Source organism: Poromitra crassiceps (genome assembly GCF_964638095.1).
Source record: "Poromitra crassiceps genome assembly, chromosome: 1".
Classification (NCBI taxonomy): Eukaryota; Metazoa; Chordata; class Actinopteri; order Beryciformes; family Melamphaidae; genus Poromitra; species Poromitra crassiceps.
The window spans coordinates 131,089,715-131,113,115 of NC_139623.1; the positions used below are offsets into that span (position 1 = coordinate 131,089,715).

Below are 23,401 nucleotides of genomic sequence, written 5' to 3' on the forward strand. Positions count from 1 at the left end.
CTCTGTTCTGTATCTTTCGGATCACACACACAAAAAAACATTACACGTGTATTTAATTTATTATTTATTTATTTACCCGGAAGTTTCCGTTTTATACTGCCTGACTTGACGCTACTTGGAATTTGCGGTTCTGCACGTGAATCTTCACAAACGCTGTGTAAACGTTAAATCAAAGGCATGAATGCAACCAGATCCAGATACCCTACCTAGCCATGTCCAATACTGGGAAGCAGGACGACCCTCGCGTCGCAAAATGCTCTATTTTAAATGTGTGTGCTGTGCGAAGCTATGCAGAAATGAAATAAGATCAAAGCCATGAGCATTTTCAATCCAGCAACATGTAGACTGTTGGCTGACACACACGGAGCAGGTTCGAGCCTCATTTGGAAAAACTGAAACGGCATGATGTTTTTTTTTTCGCTCGTTCATTCACATCGACTATTTTATATTATAATAATCTGTCACGCTGGCTTTCTGTCTCTCTCCCTTCATGGAGCTCTGGAGGGGAGGGGGACCAATCCGCCCCTGATACTAGGGTAGGAGCTTGTCTCAGAGCAGGAGAGTAGGAGGGTTGCAGGAGCGTGCATAGCTCACCAAAATGTGTTCATACATACACCGCCACGCGGATGCCCATAACTCCGAGTTCCAAGGCATGTCTGGAAGCGGCTTATATTTGTAGCAGAAGGTGGGTACCTGAATGAAGACTTCAATAGAAGCGGACATGGGTGTGGCCCCTCTGTCAGTGGCATACACCGTCAGCCAATAGGAGTCTGTGCTCTCACAGTCCAGGATCCCAGCTGTGTAAATCACTCCTGTGAGGTAGAGAGAAAGATTAACAGCCTTTTTATTTGGTCTTATCAATATACTGTGTGTATGTGTGTGTGTGTATGTGTGTGTCTGTGTGTGTGTGTGTGCGTGTGTGTGTGTGTGTGTGTGTGTGTGTGTGTGTGTGTGTGTGTGTGTGTGTGTGTGTGTGTATGTGTGTGTCTGTGTGTGTGTGTGCGTGCGTGCGTGCGTGTGTGTGTGGTGTGTGTGTGTGTGTGTGTGTGCATGCGTGCGTGCGTGTGTTGGAATACAAAGCAGTTTCCAAAGGCACAGCCAGAAGCTGTGGAGTAAACTTTGTGTCCTGGCTCCAGTGACATTCACAGGCATTAGCGGTGCCAGGCATCTCCTTCAAGACTTCAAACTCTCTGCTGCTAATCACAGCTGACCAACACACATACACACGCGCGCACGCGTACGTACGCACACACACACACACACACACACACACACACACACTCAGCCTCTCACACACTCAGCTGCTAATCACACCTGACCAACACACACATACACACACACCCACGCACACACACACACACACACACACACACACACACACACACACACGCACACACACACACACACACACACTCAGCCTCTCTGCTGCTAATCACTGCTGACCAAACTGCTCGTGCTGCGATTCGCTTGAATGGTGCCAAACACACACCGGGAAGTAGGGTCAGCACGATGGACCACCTCTGATCCTTCTACATCAGGGTCAGCACGGTGGACCACCTCTGAGCCTTCTACATCAGGGTCAGCACGGTGGACCACCTCTGATCCTTCTACATCAGGGTCAGCACGGTGGACCACCTCTGAGCCTTCTACATCAGGGTCAGTACGGTGGACCACCTCTGAGCCTTCTACATCAGGGTCAGCACGGTGGACCACCTCTGAGCCTTCTACATCAGGGTCAGCATGGAGGACCACCTCTGAGCCTTCTACATCAGGGTCAGCACGGTGGACCACCTCTGAGCCTTCTACATCAGGGTCAGCATGGAGGACCACCTCTGAGCCTTCTACATCAGGGTCAGCACGATGGACCACCTCTGAGCCTCATCAGGGTCAGCACGGTGGACCACCTCTGAGCCTTCTACATCAGGGTCAGCACGGTGGACCAACTCTGAGCCTCCTACATCAGGGTCAGCATGGTGGACCACCTCTGAGCCTTCTACATCAGGGTCAGCACGGTGGACCACCTCTGAGCCTTCTACATTAGGGTCAGCACAGTGGACCACCTCTGAGCCTTCTACATCAGGGTCAGCACGGTGGACCACCTCTGAGCCTCCTACAGTACATCAGGGTCAGCATGGTGGACCACCTCTGAGCCTTCTACATCAGGGTCAGCACGGTGGACCACCTCTGAGCCTTCTACATCAGGGTCAGCACGGTGGAACACCTCTGAGCCTTCTACATCAGGGTCAGCACGGTGGACCACCTCTGAGCCTTCTACATCAGGGTCAGCACGGTGGACCACCTCGGAGCCTTCAGGGTCAGCACAATGGACCACCTCTGAGCCTTCTACATCAGGGTCAGCACGGTGGACCACCTCTGAGCCTTCTACATCAGGGTCAGCACGATGGACCACCTCTGAGCCTTCTACATCAGGGTCAGCACGGAGGACCACCTCTGAGCCTTCTACATCAGGGTCAGCACGGTGGACCACATCTGAGCCTCATCAGGGTCAGCACGGTGGACCACCTCTGAGCCTTCTACATCAGGGTCAGCACGGTGGACCACCTCTGAGCCTTCTACATCAGGGTCAGCACGGTGGACCACCTCTGAGCCTTCTACATCAGGGTCAGCACGGTGGACCACCTCTGAGCCTTCTACATCAGGGTCAGCATGGTGGACCACCTCTGAGCCTTCAGGGTCAGCACAATGGACCACCTCTGAGCCTTCTACATCAGGGTCAGCACGGTGGACCACCTCTGAGCCTTCAGGGTCAGCACAATGGACCACCTCTGAGCCTTCTACATCAGGGTCAGCACGGTGGACCACCTCTGAGCCTTCAGGGTCAGCACAATGGACCACCCTCTGAGCCTTCTACATTGGACCATTGTGATTTAATTAGATTTTCCTTCTCATTATTCTCTGGATTGTAACATTCTGCAGTTACATGTAGGTGAGGATTGGCTGTGTGAGCGCCAATGTGGCAAAAAACAAAACGTATTAAACGTAATAGATAGTAAGTACTAACTAATATATCCAACAGAGGCTAAATAGCCTTTCAGTTTCAGCACCAGCCCCTCCACCTCCCTCTCTCTACTGAGTGCTGCATGCTGTCTGGCTCCCCAGTCACCCCCCCGTGCTGTTATATAGTATTGTTTCAATTTGTTTTGTCTCCCTCTAGTGGACATTTGTATTTTACATCGGTTTGTATCATGTGACTTCAGAGAAACAGAAAGTTACTTCAGGAAACAGAAAGTTAGTTGATGGAGAGGACCTGTGCTTCTGAATACTTACCTGCTGGCATTCCACATGAATCTGCTCACATTCTTTGCCTTTTTGATTGCATTGTCGGTATGTAATGTTGTTTTACTTACTTACCTGCATTTGTCTAGCATTATTTAGAGATATATATAGAGATATTGATTTATTTCTGTACATTTTGTGATGTGGCTCTGTTCACCAGCTAGTGTTAATGTTAAGCTTATGTTAGCTCATCTCATGTCACTTTTGTGTAATATGAATATATAGTAGCTATATTCGACTCATTGTTTGATTGTTAAGTCAATGCAGAAGGAAAGTCAATTTATGTATCCTTTTTGCTCTTTCCAGTTTCACCCTTTCTACATTAAAAAACCTGTGGACAAAACGAGGACTGTCTTCAGAGTCGTGATGGCTGAAAGGTGTTTAGCTGACTGTTGAAGTATACAGAGGACGTATATAGAGGACAGTACACCCCCCCCCCCCCCCCATCAAACAACGATCGCAGAATTTCACTGTGGAACCATCACGCTGGCTATTTGGTTGGCATCGCACAACCCTACCGGGGACTGCTCTACGCCAAAGAAGACCCCCCCCCCCCCCCCACACACACACACACACACACGTGTGCGTCCACACACAAAACTGGCTGGAGTGAGTCTAGTGGCCTTAAGGAAGGTGAGTGGCTGACAGCAAGGGTGACCTCTTGAGGGACACTTCGAATGCCTGTTTTTTCCCTAAATCAGTCATGCAGGACCGTGTGTGCATAAACACTCACACCAAGGCACATACACACACACACACACACAAGCGCGCGCGCACACACACAGACACACACACGCACAGTTTCAAACTCAAAGTTACAGCTTTTTTAGGTTTTAGGGTTCATTCCTGTCATGTCTACACATCGGCAAGAGCCAAGGAGCACGATGGTACAGGGTCAGGAGTCTGCGACACAGATTATTATTTATTTTTTTGGAACAAGGGAATCTGGACAATAAAGTTCAGAGAGGTCTTCACGGGTCCAAAATCACAGCCCCGTTCCCTAATGGACCTGGGGTATTTGTGCCCGAACCCGTAATGGACCCGTCTATTATTAGAAATCTGAGACCCGGTCCCGTTCAGAACCGATAAATGTCGGACCCGGACCCGGAGTGGACCCGTCTATTATGACAAATCTGAGACCCGGCCGGCCGGCCCCGTTCAGATCCGAGAAATACCGAGGCAGAGACTAGTGGTGTCGATGTCAAAGTTGCTTGTTAACTGCTACAAGTTGTATATCAAATGAAACTTTGTGCATCTTTATTAACTAACGTTATAGCATTCTCCCCTGGTTGATGCTGCCTAACGCTAGTTAGATAGTACAGTGGCAGTCTCTCTATGCTACCGCCGTTCCTTCACCCAAAAACACACACAACAGCGCTAGAAACAATCACATACATGTTGTGACTTGTGTACTCACCATGCGATCATCGAATAATAATCCAAAAGTACGCGAAACAGTCATCTTCAATTAAATCCATAGCGAGAGGAACCAACTAGAGGGTTACCTCTTTGCAACGAAAATCACTTCCTCGTTTGCCTGAGGCGCATGTGTACGCATGTGGTCACATGCGCCTCATGTAAACGAGGAAGTAATTTTCATTGCAGATGGGAACGCTCTTTGCTAGTTATTTTCTCTATGGATTTACTTGCAGTTTGTGACAACAAGCCTCATGTGTGCTGTTTTGATGCGTTTCTCTCGTGATCAGCGCTGATCGCCGGGTCCACTCGGGTCTTATTGGACCCGGCATTTCACTGTCAGAGCCCCGAGACCCGTGACAATCGCTACCGGAACCGACCCAGACCCGGAGTCACTTCTTTTGAATGGACCCAGACCCGGCCGTGTCCGGGTCGGAACCTCGGGTATTCGCGGGGTCGGGCATAGCCGAAGACCTCTAGCATCATCAGACGCATCACCTATATAATAGATTTTCGGATCCGCTCCTAAATGTAATGGGTTCTTCCTTGGCCTATGCTACACCCTTCCACCAAGTTTCATGAAAATCAGCCCCAGTAGTATTTCCGTAACCCTGCTAACAAACAGACAAAGAAACAAACAGACGGACAAACAGACAGACAGATAAGCTTGATAGGTCTGGAAACAAGATAAAATCACTTGAAAACTTGTCAGTTTTTGCAGTGTTGAACTCAGGGTCTCAAGGTGAACAATGATCTCTAAGGCCGCATTTAGAATGGTACAGTGACCCAATTCCGATTTTTTGCTGACATGTGGCACAAATCCAATATGTGTCATGAACGTGTAAGCAGGAAAAAAGGGATTGGGATATTGCCAGGTCCGATTCAGGTCTCACTCATGTGGAAATGAATCAGATATGAATGGGACATGGCCCAATGCCACTGTCACCTAAGCGGACATATTGGATATTGCCTCTCATTGCGAGTCGCACATGATTGAAAATGTGTGTGTGCTTCCTCGTGCATTTCCAGAGGCTGTTGCAGTGCGTCTCGCTCCCGTTCCGACCATATGAAGCCTTCATTCAAACACCGTAAGTCCAATTTTGTTCAAAATGCCTCCTGAAATTCACCTCCCATTGCACAGATGATTCTGTATCTAAAACACAACACCATTTTAAAACTCCAATTGTCTCCAAAGAACACAGCTTGAATTTATAATCAGTTACTTTCGCTTGGTCATTCTGTGATTATGGAGGTTCATTTTAGAACAAACTCCTCAGATGCAGCCTATTTGATAGGCCATTTATTTTGCTTTCTGCTTCACAAGGAACCCGCTTCGCTTGTGTAAAAATAATCCAGCAAAAATGCGGTTTGGGCTTATAGAAACAGACAGTTTCATGAAGAGGAAAGTGGAGAACGCACATGAGCTCAATAATTCAGGTACAGGACAAATCAACAATGAACTTGAGAAATACGGTAAAATAATGTCCACACAATATGCTCCAGGGCAGCTTATTACTAACATTTCGATCAAAGGATCGGAGGAGGAGAAAGACAGTTTTAATACCATGTAGCTCTTTGCCTGTGTTTAATATCAGCATGAGGATTTAACATTAAAGTGAAGCAAGTGTAGGCACACAGATATCATGGGTAATTTTTTATTTATTTATCGGATATAGGCAAAAAGTCAGATCTGAGCATCAAGACCTACAGTCGTGTAAATGCAGCCTAATACACATTCTAATACTAATATTAATACTAATACTGACAATATTTGGCACATCTGATCAAAGTCACAAAATGCCGTGGAAGAACAAGCATAATAACAATCAGCTTATTATAATTATCAGCTATAACATGTATAAGACAATAAACTACCACATCACCAAAAGTCATCATTATAAGAAAGTGCATTAGCACCTTTTAGTTGATTGGGGGGGTATGCGTGCATGCATGAGTGGCATAGAGCAGCGTCCAGTCTAAAGAGCATCTGGGGTCTGAGTGCAGTCCAGTGTATACCTCCTCACGCACACACACACGCACACAGAGGTCAGCTCTTATCCAGGAGTTTTAAATGAGTTTAATTATGAGACTCTGAGGTTCCAGGAGTGCAGCGCTCTGGAGGTGCAGAGGCGATGAAATCTACCGAGCAGAAATGACCTTAACTGCTGCGATTACCTCCGCCAAGTAGGGTATGTTTTCGGTGCTGCATATGTAGCACCCCTATACTGTATTAGGCCTATGTTATTATACTACTGTAAATAACTGTAGACTAGAGTGATGGGGTGTTTGGGTTCGTTTGACTAAGGTAGATACCACGAAGGTTTACCGGTTTTGGGGAATATATTACCCCACTAATAAACAAACAACTGTAAAATCCAGAAAATACGAGTAATCACTGTATTTTAAATAACTGAGCCCAGACAACGGTTTATAAAACAATTGGAACAATATTTATATGAGTTTTGTGAAATAATTGGTTTTAAGCCCTAATTTTCACCAGGGCTACACATATATTGTCAAAATTATCTCCCTACAGTAGCAGATAATCTTGCTATTTCAATCAATTTCACTTCATGCCTGCCCATATGACTTCTTTCAAGAAATCATCATTAAGCAATGAAGAAACAGTTGAAACAAGAAACTTTCTCAAAGACGATTTCACTTTTACAGAGTACATGTCCTGAAACGAGTTACATTTTCCTAAAAAAACAGTCAAACTTGTTGAAACCGGTAAAATCCTCTGCTAGTGCAGTAAGATGTTTTCACACACACACACACACACACACACACACACACACACGCGCGCGCGCACACAAACTAAACAAACTAACAAGCACAAATTCGTAATAGCTGCAACCAGATATGCGATCGATGTCAGTCAGAGTGTGATGTCATCCACTCCTTTGTGATGTCATCCACTCCAATCCATGGGCCTGTTTTGCTGTGATCGTTGGCTGTTTATCCCTACCTCAGCCTTGCACTTAGCCACAAGCCCCAGATGTGTGGGCAAAATCTTTGCTAGTTTCGAGCATTCAAAATCTCCCTTTTTTCTTTTAATTACCACTGGCTCAGTACATCGGAGGAAGTGTTTCAGTGAGTGCTAAGGGAAAAAAATGATTTTGAGTGCTAGAAACTAGCAAAGATTTGCCCTTGCACTTGGGTGTAAGATATGGCCGTGTGCCTTTAGGAACCTGGAACTCTTAAACCCTATGTAGCTGACATGTGTCAGACATGGCAGTAAAGCTAAGACTGTTACGGTTCTAATGAGCCCAATTTCATTCAGATATCTTGATGTGAGAGCTCAATGAAAAGTCATGCCATTTACCTTTGTCAAACATCCTGCCGAATTTTGAGACATTTTACCCCCACTTCCCAGTGAGCTAGTATAACATAACATGGCTGAGACCTACTTATTCGTATGTCTAGTTCCGCCAATACCAGAAACTCCACTCTAGCTTGAAAACTAGAGCTCGTCAAACACAGACTCACGGCCCACTAATTTTCTGAGCTTCAACTTGAAAATATTCTGTGGTCCATTTAACCAGTGGTTGAGAAACAGCAGACTAAGCAGCAGACCAGGGTGCGCAGAATGCAAATGGAAAAGTGTTTTCTGAAACACATCCTTGCCCTGTCATCCTTCACCATGTCCTTTTCAAACCACGTCTCATCTCTGTCAGACAGATAGACACAGAGAGAGAGAGAGCGGGAAAAGAGTGATGGCTGCTTCAAAAGCTCTTCCAACTTTAATACCGACAGGCGCTATTCTGTGAATTCAACATGAATCTGACTTGACGGCACGCATTCTCACCATAAATAACACACTTCTTCAGAAAGCACGGAGGGTCACGGCATGTTTTCAGACCGTAAAGTTCTCAGCACAATCAAGTTTACATCCATCACATCTACTCCTCCACAAATCCATTCCTAAGACACAGGTTTAGCCGTCCCACTCGCTAATTAATGCCAAAAATCTAATAATCAATCCCAAGGTCGATGAGGAAATCTTGCACTGATCTCTCTGTATCTGCGTGAGGCACCAAGAAGGACGTCAAAGAAATGAGCCCCTTTAATTGTAACAAATGCAAAATGAATCAGTTTTTGTGATTGTGTGTGAAGTCACTTAAAGAATGCTTTCTCCTGACTATGACACATTGTGCAGCCAGCCTCCACACCCACTAATAGAGGAGCAGTGGCTTCTGACAGCTGCCCAATGAGAAATTGCTGGGCTTGCGTTCCCCCTGAGCGATGACAAGAATACAAATTTTTGTTCAAAGTGCAGAAGCGCTATAAGGATTTAAGACAGAGAAGATCCTGTGTGGTAGATGGCCCCTGTGCCTTCCACCCACCAGGAGTGAGTCATCTAAAACATCTAAATATCAAATGTGGGCATTGGTAAAGACTATAGAAACACGATGGGGGTGTGAAGGGGCATACAGTACATGATGCATAGAAGAAGAAGAACTGAACAGACAAACCCGTCTTTATTTGTCACACGAACACACCCAACACACGCATGCGGCCAGCCCCACACACACACCCATGCTGACGGTGGCCGGTGAAACACAGTCTCTGCATTTATCCCATCCAGGCTTGTCCTTCCTCCGGGGGGCAGCCAGGAGCAGTGGGCAGCTTTCTTGTGTACAGCGCCCGGGGACCAACTTCAAATGTTGTCGTCGTCACTGGTCAGATGACATCCATATCGATGTTGTATGGAGGAACCCCAGGGGAGTACGGGGAGAACATGCAAACACAGAAAAGCCCTTTTGACGAGATAGCCCACCTGGGCATGTGCACTGAGGACATGGGGGGGGGGGGGGGACACCCTCAGCGTCCCAGGCGGGAATCGAACCCAGGACCTTCTAGCTTTGAGGCGACAGCGCTACCACTGTGCCACCATGCCCCATTATAGAGTTAAGATGGACTTGTGAAGTACAGTGGGAATTGTAACTGCAATAAAGTTGTGTAGACTAATCTGATATGGATGATCTTGGGGTCGAATCATACATTTCTTATGTTCTCAAATTCTCAAATTCTGAACTTTAGAATTGCTCAGAACTTAGCTTTATTATATCTCACAATTACAGAGGTTAGGTTTGGGTAATTATGGCAATCACTTATTTTGAGTCTTGAATTGTGAGATAGAAGGAAGTTTCTGAGCAATTCTAAAGTTCTTAATTTGAAATCCTCATCTTAAGAAATGTATAATTTGACACCAAGATCAACCATATCAGATTAAGTCTACACACAACTTGCCTGCAGTTACACTTTCCATAAGCTGCCAGTCTGTCGCCGCAAAGAAAAGGCATTTTTTCTTTTCTTTTTTCAAATTCATGATGTCCCCATATCCAATTCTTTTTAGAATGCCTGTGGCTATAAGTGTACCAAACTATATGCTTTTATCACAAAATGCACAATTGTTATCCCCCATTAAAAAGGCTTTCTCACACTCTTTCACCCTCTCCCTCTCTTTTCAGACTTATTTTTGGTTAAGAGCCAGAGAGTGATATGACAGCTAATGAAATGGTGGGAGGACAGATCGCTGCTACTCACTGTCCACCTGACAACATTGGCTTCTGCTAAAAGATGGAGACGAACACTTGACAAGGGCAAACTTGCCACTTGCTTGCTATTCACATCTGATCCCAAAAACTTGTATGGGATTAGGGCTGCAACTAACGATTATTTTCATTATCGATTAATCTGTTGATTATTTTCTTGATTAATCGTGTTTGGTCTATAAAATGTCAGAAAATGAAATGTAAAAAAATGTCGATCAATGTTTCCGAAAAGGCCAAGATGACCTCCTCAAATGTCTTGTTTTGTCCACAATCCAAAGATAGTCACTTTACTGTCATAGAGGAGATTTGGGTCTGGATTTGGGTCTGGATCGAGGCAACAAGAGGGTGTGTATGTGTGAAGTGACGTCACCCAACTGGACATGTTGTCAAGCAATTGCTCGACTGTGATGTCATCAGGCAGTTGTGATGTACTGTAGACACCTAAGATGTAGCCCCTTAAGAAGTCACCTAATGGCCTATTTCAACTGCTGATATTGGCGCGGCTCCGCCTGTCTCGACTCGCCTTTTTGTAGCTTTCCACCGGTGAAAAACCAGGACAACCCGTGTTGAGTCGTCCCATTTCTAGTACCACCTCTGTCAAGGTTCCAGGGCTGTGGAACCGGTACCATACGGTGACGTGAAAACACTGCAGACAACTGATTGGCCAGGCAGAATCGTGTTTACTGTGTCTCTCGATACTGTCAATGCTGTCAGAAAAGTCTGCTGCGCCGCTAGGCCGGAGGCGCCGCGAGTTTTCCTGGTGACTGACCGGGCAGCCAGTATCTCTTCCCCCTGTAGCGTAACCCCCATCCTCGGCTATGCAGTGCGGTACGGTACGCAGGCATGTAAATAACAACAAAGAAATATCCAATCTCCTAGCCGATCATTTGCTCACGTAGGTCATATTCACGAGTTTCCTGGTGGGCGCTTCCATGACACCCTCCCTCCCTGTTTCCAGCTGCCGGTTGCCTGTTAACCAAAACCTACTGTGCTGTTGTTATTGGGAACAAAGTCCTTTCTGTTAATATTCTTGATCCACCTCTGGCGAACAGCTCGGTCCTCTGCACGTCCAGGGAATCTATATTTGTATGTTTATGTAACGTTATGGTTTCAGACAGGGGGGCACTCTTCATGTAGCTAACGCTAGTAAAGGTTGTAAGTTAACATTAGCAAGTTTACACAATAATGTCACTTGAAATGCGGGTCGTTAACTCATTGGCTGCCAGCCATTTCTGGAAAACGGACGCTCCCAGTGCCAGCCCTTTCAGAGCGTTTTCAGTGATTTCTCAAGACCCACAGAATATTGTGTGATATTACTATGTAAACACCGAACACGCCCAAAGAACGATGAGACTCTCTTGTATCATCAGCAAAAAAAAGTTTATTTATATCATTTTCCGTTCTTTAGTTATCAGCAGTAGAAGATAGGTTGGTTTCACCAAAAACAGATGTTTCAAACTAGAACCTGAGATAATGAGCCTTTTGTGAAATGAAGCATTTCAAGCACATCACTGACTCTGAAGCTAATATTTTCTGATGTAGTGACACCTCAAATATCTGAAGAGTAATTTCCTTCAATAAAACAGCAAAAACAAAGGAATTTTGATGGCAAAATAATATTTTTTAGCTGCAACCAGCAGCGCTGGCCCCTGCGTGCGCAGACCCTACACCTTCTTGCTGGTCTTGATTTACTGCTGGTGGGCATCAGGTATTCTAGCTTGTGTTTGCCAATCTGTCCATCGAGCCTGCTGTCTGGGTCGGTGTTGTATGGTGCCCTGCGTGCCCCACCCCCCTCAACTGCAAACTCCTCCTCCGTGGGAGTGTCTCTGGTGGCTCTCTGCTGCACGAGGAGAAAAGGCTTTCGCACACCTACGCGACAGGTGCGTCGGAGAAGGGCAAAACCCGACACAGTGAGAAAGAAGTAACTCCCGCACACTGTCTCCAAATGCAAATAAAAGTTTAATAGAAGAATAACGTTTCGGTCATCACGACCTTCATCAGGCTCTCTGCTGCACGAATTTTCTGCTGCACGTTTCAAAGTGCGCTGCACCCAGCGTCTATTTTCACAGCGCTCCGCCGTTTTTGTGCGCCGGCTCCCAGCGCTTCCAGCTGAGAATAATTTAACTTTTCAGAAAGACGCTGGTGTCGGGTGCTCCTTTTCCGGCAACTAATCATATGGAGAAACTATCGCAACAGAGACAGAAAGGCTTAATTGTGGGAGCAGATTGGCTGCTGTTCACAGCTAACGTTACAGCATGCATCGGTTTCCGTTTCCCCACGGCTTCTTCTACTCTTTTTTCTCATCTAATCCGGAGAGCACTGTCGCCACCTAATGGGTTCGTAAAATAGCTTATACACCTTCAAAATCCCCCATACTTTTACAGGAGATGCATCAGGCTTTGATCCACGTCCCACCGTCAAAAAACGCAATTGACGTCTTTAGATGTCAATTGAGTGAGTGGCTGTGAGTGGCTGTTGCTGGGATACAAGCCGAGGCGTAATTAGCCTCGGCTGGGTCACCTGGGCGAGTGTGTATGATGTGAGACCCGAAACACCCAACAACCCCAGGTTACATCACTGATGATGTATCCCAGTTGCATTTAGAAGATACAGGCCTCTCCTCTATCTTCCCAAAAGCGCTAATTTTGCGTTTGCGCTTGTTTATCGCCGTGCGCAATGCAAATTGGGGGCGGACACAAGCGTTTGCCTGTGATAATTGTACTGGGCATTGGCTGCCCCATGCCAAAGCAGGCGTTTCAGCGCTAAAATGTGGGATAGATGGCGTTACCCCATCGTCAGCAGCGTGCAATTACTTTGCGCTAAGAGCTTTGAAAAGGACCTCTTACGCGTAAATACCTCTTTGCGCTGGGCACTCTGCACGGAGATTATGGCTGCGCTCCCAGCGCAGAGAGTTATTCGCGGAGTGGAAAGTGGAATTCCTTTTGCATATGTCATTAACTCATTGGCTGCCATTGACGTCTAAAGACGTCAATTCAAATATTAACGTAGGCTGCCATTGATGTCTAAAGACGTCAATTGCGTTTTTTGGCGGTGGGACGTGGATCAAAGCCTGATGCATCTCCTGTAAAAAATATGGGGGATTTTGAAGGTGTATAAGCTATTTTACGGACCCATTAGGTGGCGACAGTGCTCTCCGGATTAGAGAAAGATGAGAAAAAAAGAGTAGAAGAAGCCATGGGGAAACGGAAACCGATGCATGCTGGAGCTAACGTTAGCTGTGCCTGTCAACAGCAGCCAATCTGCTCCCACAATTGAGCCTTTCTGTCTCTGTTGCGATAGTTTCTCCATATGATTAGTTGCCAGAAAAGGAGCACCCGACACCAGCGTCTTTCTGAAAAGTGAAATTATTCTCAGCTGGGAGCGCTGGGAGCTGGCGCACAAAAACGGCGGAGCGCTCTGAAAATAGACGCTGGGTGCAGCGCACTTTGAAACGTGCAGCAGAAAGTTCAGAGCAAACGTGCAGCAGAGAGCCACCAGAGACACTCCCACGGAGGAGGAGTTTGCAGTTTAGGGGGGTGGGGCACGCAGGGCACCATACAACACCGACCCAGACAGCAGACTCGATGGACAGATTGGCAAACACAAGCTGGAATACCTGATGCCCACCAGCAGTAAATCAAGACCAGCAAGAAGGTGTAGGGTCTGCGCACGCAGGGGCCAGCGCTGCTGGTTGCAGCTAAGAAATATTATTTTGCCATCAAAATTCCTTTGTTTTTGCTCTTTTATTGAAGGAAATTACTGTTCAGATATTTGAGGTGTCACTACATCAGAAAATATTAGCTTCAGAGTCCAAATGATGTGCTTGAAATGCTTCATTTCACAAAAGGCTAATTATCTCCAGTTCTAGTTTGAAACATCTGTTTCTGGTGAAACCAACCTATCTAATACTGCTGATAACTAAAGAACGGAAAATGATACAAATAAACTTTTTTTTCTGATGATACAAGAGAGTCTCATCGTTTTTGGGCGTGTTCGGTGTTTACATAGTAATATCACACAATATTCTGTGGGTCTTGAGAAATCACTGAAAACGCTCTGAAAGGGCTGGCACTGGGAATGTCCGTTTTCCAGAAATGGCTGGCAGCCAATGAGTTAAGCACAGCCTTGCCACGCCAAGACATCAAATTATGCTGCTAAAATTGAGTATTAGCAGATAATTCAGTGAGGCAATCAACTATAACTCACTGAGAAACTTTTATCACATCGCAAAGAGGGAAATTAATTGAGAACACTTGTGGGACAATGGACCAAGGGCGTCGTTTTGGTCTCAAAGTTGGTAGGGTCGAGGACGGCATGAGGGGAGGCGGTTTCGGCGGCACCCAAAATTATTATTTTTTACCTTTTTTAGCCATATTTAGAGGAATATCTCATTTTAAATCAACATTAGGATTATACTGTTGTGATGTCATTATTCAATATCTTCTCCTTTTCTCAATAACTTTCATGTCACCACCTGCACCACCTGGAAATGCCATTTCCTCATTTAACGTGCTTGTCCCTCATCTAGCAAAGCTTCTGTAGGCTCACCGGAATGAGTTTTGAAATGGAGGGACAATAAAATGTCCCCCCACTGACATGATTGCAAGTTCTTGGTAAACGACACGATAATGTTTTGGACGAGTTACGTTCGAGTATGCACAGTCTCGCTGTCGCCGCTCGGCGGCGGCAAGGCTCCAAGTCGAGGCTGCGCAGAACCTTGCCGGGCACTTTACAGTTGCTGCAGGGGCATGTTAGTGTGTGTGTGTGTGTGTGTGTGTGTGTGTGTGTGTGTGTGTGTGGGGGTGGGTGTTTGTTTGGTCATCAGCCAAATGAGCCAATCAAACGTGAGTTTGGGAAAAAAAATTGGACTGGCACATTCAGTGGTGAAAAACAGGGGTAAATGTATCTTTGAACATAATGCAAACTAATTTCACTCAATAATGGTCGGGTCAATTCTGAGGTGAGGTGGGTTTTTTTTTTTTTTTTTTGCTCGGCGGGGGAGCAAAACTCGGCAGAACACCTGGCGGACGGCGCAAGGCGGAACGCTATCTTCCGTGCCTTAAAGGCCGGCTTTACCGTGGGGAATATGAATATATATTAAATCTCACGCCCCTAAGGTTTTCGAATCCGTTGAAATTTTTGAAATTGGTTGTTTCCCGCCAGAGATATCACCAGAAATCCACTCTGTGTGGAGGGGGGGGGGGGGGGGGTGGTGGAGGGGAGGGGCAGGTGCGGGGACCCGAAATACTCCATTTCCCACAATGCACTGGGCTCGCGTGGCCTTCGTTTTCATGCCCACCCCTCAGGCATTTGGCTGATATCAAACTCCAGTAGGTGGCGGTAATGCACATATATGTTTGCCAACCGCCATAAAACTCAAAGAAGAAGAAGAAGAAGAAGGCTTCGACAATAAAAGATACAAAGAAGAAGAAATAAATCGAAAATAAAATTGCCTCCAAATTGCACCAAATGTAAACGGTAGTATATATGTCGGGAGATGTCTTCATAAAAAAAATGTCATGCATTTTAAGGCATTTTCGTAGGAGTTACGCGCATCTGATGTTGTAACTATTTTCTGTAAAAATGTGTAAAAATGGGTACATTGCTCAGCGTTGATTTCGTTACTTCAACTCACCTACTACTAGATGTAAAATTTGACGAGCTTTCCAATGCCGCCAGTCCCGTGTCTTTTGGTGCTTCCGTTCCAGAGATCTTGGCAAGGAGCTATGGAAAGCTAACCTAGCTACAGTATGCTATGCGGGTGGACAAGATGGCTGCCTTTTGCTTTTCGTCGAGAGCTCTGAAGGGGCGTGGAGGACCTCTAGAGGCGGGACCATGGCTCACAAGACTTGTAGTTCATAGGCCCTCGAGTTCCGCAAGCGGGGAGGGAAGCCGGGTGACGCGTAACGCGTCATCCGGCTTCCCTAAAAATGTGAGAGATGCCTGATAGGTCAGGCAGTGAAGCTCCAATTTCAAATAATTTCAACGGATTCTAAAACCTTAGGGGCGTGAGATTGATATATATTCATATTCCCCACGGTAAAGCCGTCCTTTAAGGCATGCGCAAACAGTGCGCAAAGCGCTATTTAGGGATAGCGCCTGTCGGAAGATAGAGGCCGTAGTGTGTAATATGTCGGATTAGGGCATATTGCACAGTGAAGCCTGGCCTCCCCCTTGCCAAGTGCATCTATCAGATGTATGTATGTACTGTACTATATATATTATATATTAGATTTATTTATATATACACACACAATATTATATACAGTATATATTAGATTTATTTATACACACACACACACACACACACACACACACACACACACACACACACACACACACACACACACACACACACACACATACATACATACATACATACATACATACATACATACATGTATGTGGTTGGTATGTGAATGTTATGGCTGCAGCATGGGTTTAAGTCCAATACAAATTTCCCACATGTGGGTCAATAAAGTGACTCTTGACTAACCTCTTTATAGCTGTGGTTGTGTTCCGGATAAAGTGCTCGCTGAGTGTACATCTATAGAAAAACTCTGGGTTATCTCTCTCTCTCTGTTGTTCTCTCACTTCCTCTCTCAACTAGTCAATACTAATTAGCCTAGTTAAAGGTCAATCAAGGCCTCAATTACAAGTCAATACAATACAGTGGACACCAGTGTGACAAGAGAGGAAGAAAGAGGTCAGAAAAGGAACAGTGATGAGCCATATGGCTGGTCATATGGCTCGTCGTGACTATTGTGCAAGTTATGTGCAAGTCACTATTGCAATGTTTCTGTTGCTGTATAGTTATGATTAAATATACTAGTAGTTTCTAATAAGTTTTTTTATTACTCACCTTGGGTACTTTGGGCATAAAAAGTATAGAGACCCCAGGCCAATGTGTTATTTATGTTTTTGTCTCTCAGTGAAGGCATTTTTGGTTTTTGGATTAAGGGAGTATTTTTGTGGGAGTGGGATGGGACAGAAGTGACCTCTATTCTGGATACAACTACACTTTTTTCTCCTTTCTTTCTTTCTTTCTTTCTTTCTTTCTTTCTTTCTTTCTTTCTTTCTTTCTTTCTTTCTTGAATTTTTTGGGTGGGGGCCTCCATAGATAGAAGTCAGAATGATTCTCCTACACTTCATAGCTGATGGGGGTGGGGGCTTGATCAATGTTATGACACAGCTTTGGATCAGTTGCACTGGCCTGCCTGAGGCCGAGCTGCTGCCATGTCTGGAGCTGCCATCATGCCCTCATTTCCAGTAATGATCCCCCAGTACAGCACACACGCACGCACACACGTACGCACGCGCGCACACACACACACACACACACACACACACATACTCCCTCTCTCTCTCTCTCTCTCTCTCTCTCTCTCAAGCCATTTTCCCACATGCGCTTTGTACCGCTAAATGACCGGAACGTGGTCTAATGCCTTCATGTGTGAAAGTTGTTGTTCCGGTATAAGCGCGACCCCGTCGTCGCGGACATTTCACCAGTTTCGAGCCAGTCAGAAGAGCGGTATGCGCGATAACGGACACAAGTGAGAAACGGGTCCAGTCATTTCCCGCTATCAGTGGGCGTTGTCTCAGGTGGTGTTGATGACGAAAATTGTTCAGAGCATCTTCCCAAAATAAATTCCCTCCTGGTCTCTCTCGCTTCCAGACGGCTCTAGTCTGACGCAGCAGCGCTGAGGTACTTAACACTCATCATCTGTCCCCGGTTTAGTCTATCTTCATATTCTGCACGATGTTGAGCGGAGAAGACTGCGAACATGAATCTGTTTCTGTTCACACGTAAATCCCTTTCCATTTTCGCCTTAATTTGTCTGCGTCGCTGTCTACGTTTGAGGAAAAAGCGCGTCAGCAATATTATCAAAAGAGTGGATGCCGGCTCCATGTTTGTTTGTTGTTTTTTTCTGACTGGCCTCAGTGGCCTGCAGCACAGTTTATACGTCATGACCCCAGGCCACTCTCCTCCGCCACCCGCCCCCCGCCCGCTCCGCCCCACCCCACCCCACCCCACAACATACCGGCTATTTGACGATTAGATTCCCACATGCGAGCGCTCAGGTGTGAAGGGAAATTCCGGGAAATGTCCGATATTGACTTACAGGTAATTTTCTGGTACGCATGTGGAAAAACGCAAACACACACACACACACACACACACACACACACACACACACACACACACACACATACACACACACACACACACACACACACACACACACACACAGATGACTTTCTTGTATTGTGAATGCTGGAGAAAATTGTGACAGTGACACTAAATCAATCAATCAATCAATCAATCAATCAATCAATAAATCAATAAATCAATAAATCAATACACATTCCTAAGGCCACCTTGGCAGTGCCCTGCTACCAGCCTGCTACTGTAGTGTCAGTTGCTTTAAAAGAATCAGTGGTCTCAGTTCAATGACTAAAATGACGAAATACCCACCCTGATGTACACACACTCATCCGCAACCACAAAGAGACACTCAAATGGCTCATGATCTACAATGAGTATCAATAAAATGACATGTTGATATCCTCAGCTAGGGGTCAGCGATATGGCAAAAAAATTCATATCACAATTTATTTCATGCAGGATCACGATCCATGCTTATGACGATTCTCTTTCATGTTGGTTGTTGAGATTATTAAGTACTAGGGTTGGGCAATATGGACAAAATCAAATCACAATATTTGTTTGACCAAAGACCTCAATATCGATATTGCGACAATATTGTAGGGATGACTATTGGTGCTTTCACAAAATATTGACCCAATGAGATTTTTGATATAATGACTAAGTGGGTAAAGGCAAATAATACAGCTCGAACAGTGTGCTAAGTTCAGAAAATGACATGACGACTTTAATGCAGCCTTTAAAACCAGGAAAAGACAACACTTATGCACTTATTATTATCACAATCCTACGATATTGAAAGTGGCGGCAGCTGGTTTGAGCTTGTGAAACAAGTTGAGCTGAATTCCTGAAAATGACTGATAAAGCGTAAGACTAAAGGACTACGGTAATTTGTGCCCAAGGCAGATTAGAGGACAACCAGATACTTTCTGTCGTAACTGTTAGCCTGTATTATATGTACGTTTGAGTGTATTCTGGATAGAGCACGGTGGAATGGCGTCTTCTTCACGTGGAGGAACGGCGTCTACCCGAGTCAAAAGTGGTTTGCGTTCTGGAAGCCAAAATATTGATGGCAACTCGAGCACAAAAGACAACCAAAAGTCGAAAATGACAGAGGAGAACAGTACTACGGCAAAGAGACGTGAGGCCGAGAATAACGAAAAAGTTAACACAAAGGACAGCCCCGGGCGTGCGAAGCCTGCCGTTGATACGGAAAGTGGAGCTCGAGGAGGACCATCAAAGCACAAGAGAGACAAGGTCCCGAAACATGGAGCGTTTCTGTCCAACAGGTTTGAGACAGGCGACGAAGGGGACGCCATGATCAGGAGTATGAGAGGCGAGAGACAGGATGAATCCATGCACGCTGATATTGTGGCAGCAATTGAAGCTGAAACGGACACAATCCTAGCTGACTTCGGTACCGAAGATTTAACTAATATCGTGCTGATTACTATCAAAGCAGCGGTACCGGCAATAGTCCGAGCGGTGCAGAAACAACTTGCGGCATCGGTGGATTGTTACAAACTTGACAAGAGCATCCTGGACAGCAGATACAAGGAAGACGAACTGGAGCAATATAGCCGAAAAGAAAACGTCCGCATCAGCGGGATTGAAGAGGAAATTACCGGCGAGGAGACCGAGGATCAACTAGTGGAGAAGGTGTGTAAAGTTACTGCTGCTGCAGGTACAACTATCAAGGAAGAGGACATCTCCATGGTGCATCGCCTGGGGGGCGCAAGAAGACAGGGCAAGGTCCGACCAATGATAGTGAGGTTTGTGAGCAGGAGGAACCTGGGGGACCTGATGAGGAATAAAGCAGTGCTGAAAGATAATGAATTGCACAAGAACATCTTCATCAGTGACGATCTCACAAGCATGAGATACAGGCTCTTCAAGCACGCCAAGGAGAAATGTCAACACACGTTTATTAGAGACGCCAAAGTTATCTGCAAGAAGGATGGCCAATATGTCACCATTAACACTCCCGACGACCTGTTTATGATTGGATATGATGACGTGGACTATAAATCCTTTGGCATTGACGTATAGGACGTATAGGATGGACAGATGAGACGGCATCCAATGAGAGGAGAACAGACCACCCTGGGTTACGTATCCTTACTTTGAATGTCTGCGGAATAAGAAGTAAGATAGAGACACCTGACTTTATTGAAAGATGCCAAAAATGTAATGTACTGTGCTTCAGTGAGACTAAAACGGACGACATAGATACACCAGAGATGCTGGAAAAATTTAATGCAATGGGTTTTCATGTTTGTTAGTAATTGCCATAAGCTTACAAACTGGCGGTCGGGCGGGGTGATGTTGGCAGTGAGTAACAAAATAATAGATAAGTGTCTGCAGAAACTGACCAACAGTGAGTTATGTGTATGCTTAAAAATAAATAGACATCTATTTAAATATGATAAAGATCTTGTTATACTGGCTGTTTACATACCCCCCTACAATACGAGATATTCTAATGTAGGTATGTTCGATGAATTAACACGCATTATTTTGGATATTGGTATTGAAAACCACTATTTTCTAATCTGTGGTGATATGAATGCCCACACCCAAGAAAGAGATGATGTTACAGTAGAATGTGATAATCTGGACCGAGATGAAAATTTGGGGGAGAAACTGTGCTGTGGGGCGGAACTGGAAATGCTTAACATCCCACTAAAGAGAGAATCAACTGATGTGCACAGAGATTTCGGTAACTATGGTACTGCACTGGAAATGTGTAGAAACCTTCCTCCTCTGGTCGTTAAGGGCGCCTGTTCAGAGGGAGGGGAACTGGTTGGAATAGTGTGAACCTCCCACGTGATATGTCCTACCGGTGAAGCTTCCTCTGTCAGGTGGGGGGGGGGGGGGGGGGAAATATATATAAAAAAAAAAAGGAAATGTGTAGAAACCTTTCTGTTTGTATATTGAATGGTAGATGTGGTGATGATTTAAATGTCGGGAAACCAACCACAGTTGATAGTAGTGTTATTGATTACATGATAGGGTCACCATTTGTTGTGAGCAGGTAAGACATTTCTGTGTAGATGAGTTTGATTCTCTGTTCTCTGATAAGCACTGTATAGTGGAAGTGCTCCTGGAGGGAAATCCTGGAATTGACTACTACCGGGCAGACAGTCCAGTGATGGACCAATTAACACCTACAGTACTAAACAGTGAAAATCAGACACACATCGGTAAATGGGATAAAGATAAAGTAGACGAGTTTATTGGAAACATCCAGCTAGGCAAAGTGGATAATATGTTGGGTGACTTACTGTAGATAAAATGACAGTGGATGAAATAACGAAAGAGATTTGCAGTATTATGATTGATAGCGCAAAGGCCACATTCCCTCCAAAAAAAGGAAAAGCAGGAAAAAACTTGACATCCCGTAAAAAGGCAGTGTGGTTTAATGAATGTAGACAAAAAAGGCAAGAATATTTAAAAGCTAAGAAAATGCTTAAAACACACAGAAATGTGATAAGTGCTGAAAACGTAAGGATGACAAGCAGAGAGTACAAGAAATAATTACCGTATATAAAGCTCGGAGGGCATATAGGAAGAAATGTAGTGGGGAATTGATGAATATGAAATCCAAAAATCCAAAGCTTTACTGGAAGATGCTGAATGGTTGTGGTAAAGATAAAACCTGTCCAATTTTGCCTCAAGATCTTCGTGAACACTTTAAAGGGTTGTCTGACTGGGACGTTCCAACGAATGAGCTACCCCATGTTGATAGTAGTAATGAATATCTTGACAGTAGTGGTTTAAATGTTAGCTTTACCGAGGAAGAAATGAAGGCGCTTGTTCAAAAACTAAAATCGGGGAAAGCTGCAGGAATAGACAGAGTTCTGAATGAGTATATTAAAGGTACGCTACACATTTTCATGCCATCATATGTTTCCCTGTTTAACAAGATTTTGGAATCTGGTGTCATCCCTCAGGACTGGGTAACCGGTTTAATTGTGCCAATTTATAAGAGGAAAGGTGACACGAGTGATTGTAACAATTATAGAGGCATCACACTTTTGAGTTGCCTGGGGAAACTTTTCACAAATGTATTGAACGCAAGGCTATGTACGTTCTGTGAGGATAACGCTATTCTGAGAGAAACTCAGGCTGGGTTTAGAAAGAGCTATTCCACCGTAGATCACATCTTTCTATTGAAACACATCGTTGATCTGTTTTGTTTTTTAAAAAAAAGCTTGATTTGTTCCTTTATTGATTATAGTAAGGCGTTTGATACAGTCTGGAGGGATGCACTCTGGTATAAACTGTTAAAAACGGGTATCAATGGTCAATTCTTGGATGTGGTAATGAATATGTACAAAAATATCAAATCATGTGTTTTTGTAAATGGTGTTAAATCAGAATTTTTTTGTCAGCCTAGCAGGAGTTAGACAGGGTGAAAACCTTTCTCCATTATTGTTTGCATTATTTATTAATGACTTAGAGGATTATCTACTACAGAACGGCTGTCAGCTTATCAACCTTGATGATACAGCGATAGATAGTTATATGCAGCTTATGGTACTGATGTACGCGGATGACACAATTATTATGTCCACAACAAAAGAAGGGTTACAGAAAGCAATGGACCATATGTGTGAATTTTCTCAGAAATGGAAATTAAAGGTTAATAGTGATAAAACTAAAGTCACAGTTTTTGGTTCTCGAAAAATTGACAGTGATAAATTTAAGTTTAATTGTGATGGGGAGAACCTAGAAATTGTTAATTGTTTCAAGTACCTTGGTGTCATTATGAACTATAATGGATCATTTAAGATCGCCATTGAGGAGCTGCATAAGCAAGCCTCTCGTGCTATGTTTGCCCTTTTTTCTAAATGCAGAAAATATGATTTACCAGTAGATATCACACTGGACCTTTTTGTTAAGTTGGTTTTACCAGTTATGTTGTATGCGTGTGAAGCTTGGGGGTTTGAAAAAATTGATA

The 23,401-nt window shown here is 44.8% G+C and overlaps 1 protein-coding gene across 1 annotated transcript in view; it reads right to left on the reverse strand.

The window, feature by feature from the left end:
* The window catches only part of fat3b (FAT atypical cadherin 3b), a gene marked incomplete at both ends in the record, with an annotated part of 214,011 nt that overhangs the window by 182,391 nt on the left and 8,219 nt on the right, over positions 1-23,401 (reverse strand). Inside the window, one exon of the mRNA XM_083633105.1 lies at positions 694-812. Within this exon, the coding sequence (XP_083489231.1) occupies positions 694-812 (119 nt within the window). The remainder of the gene's footprint in view (positions 1-693; positions 813-23,401) is intronic.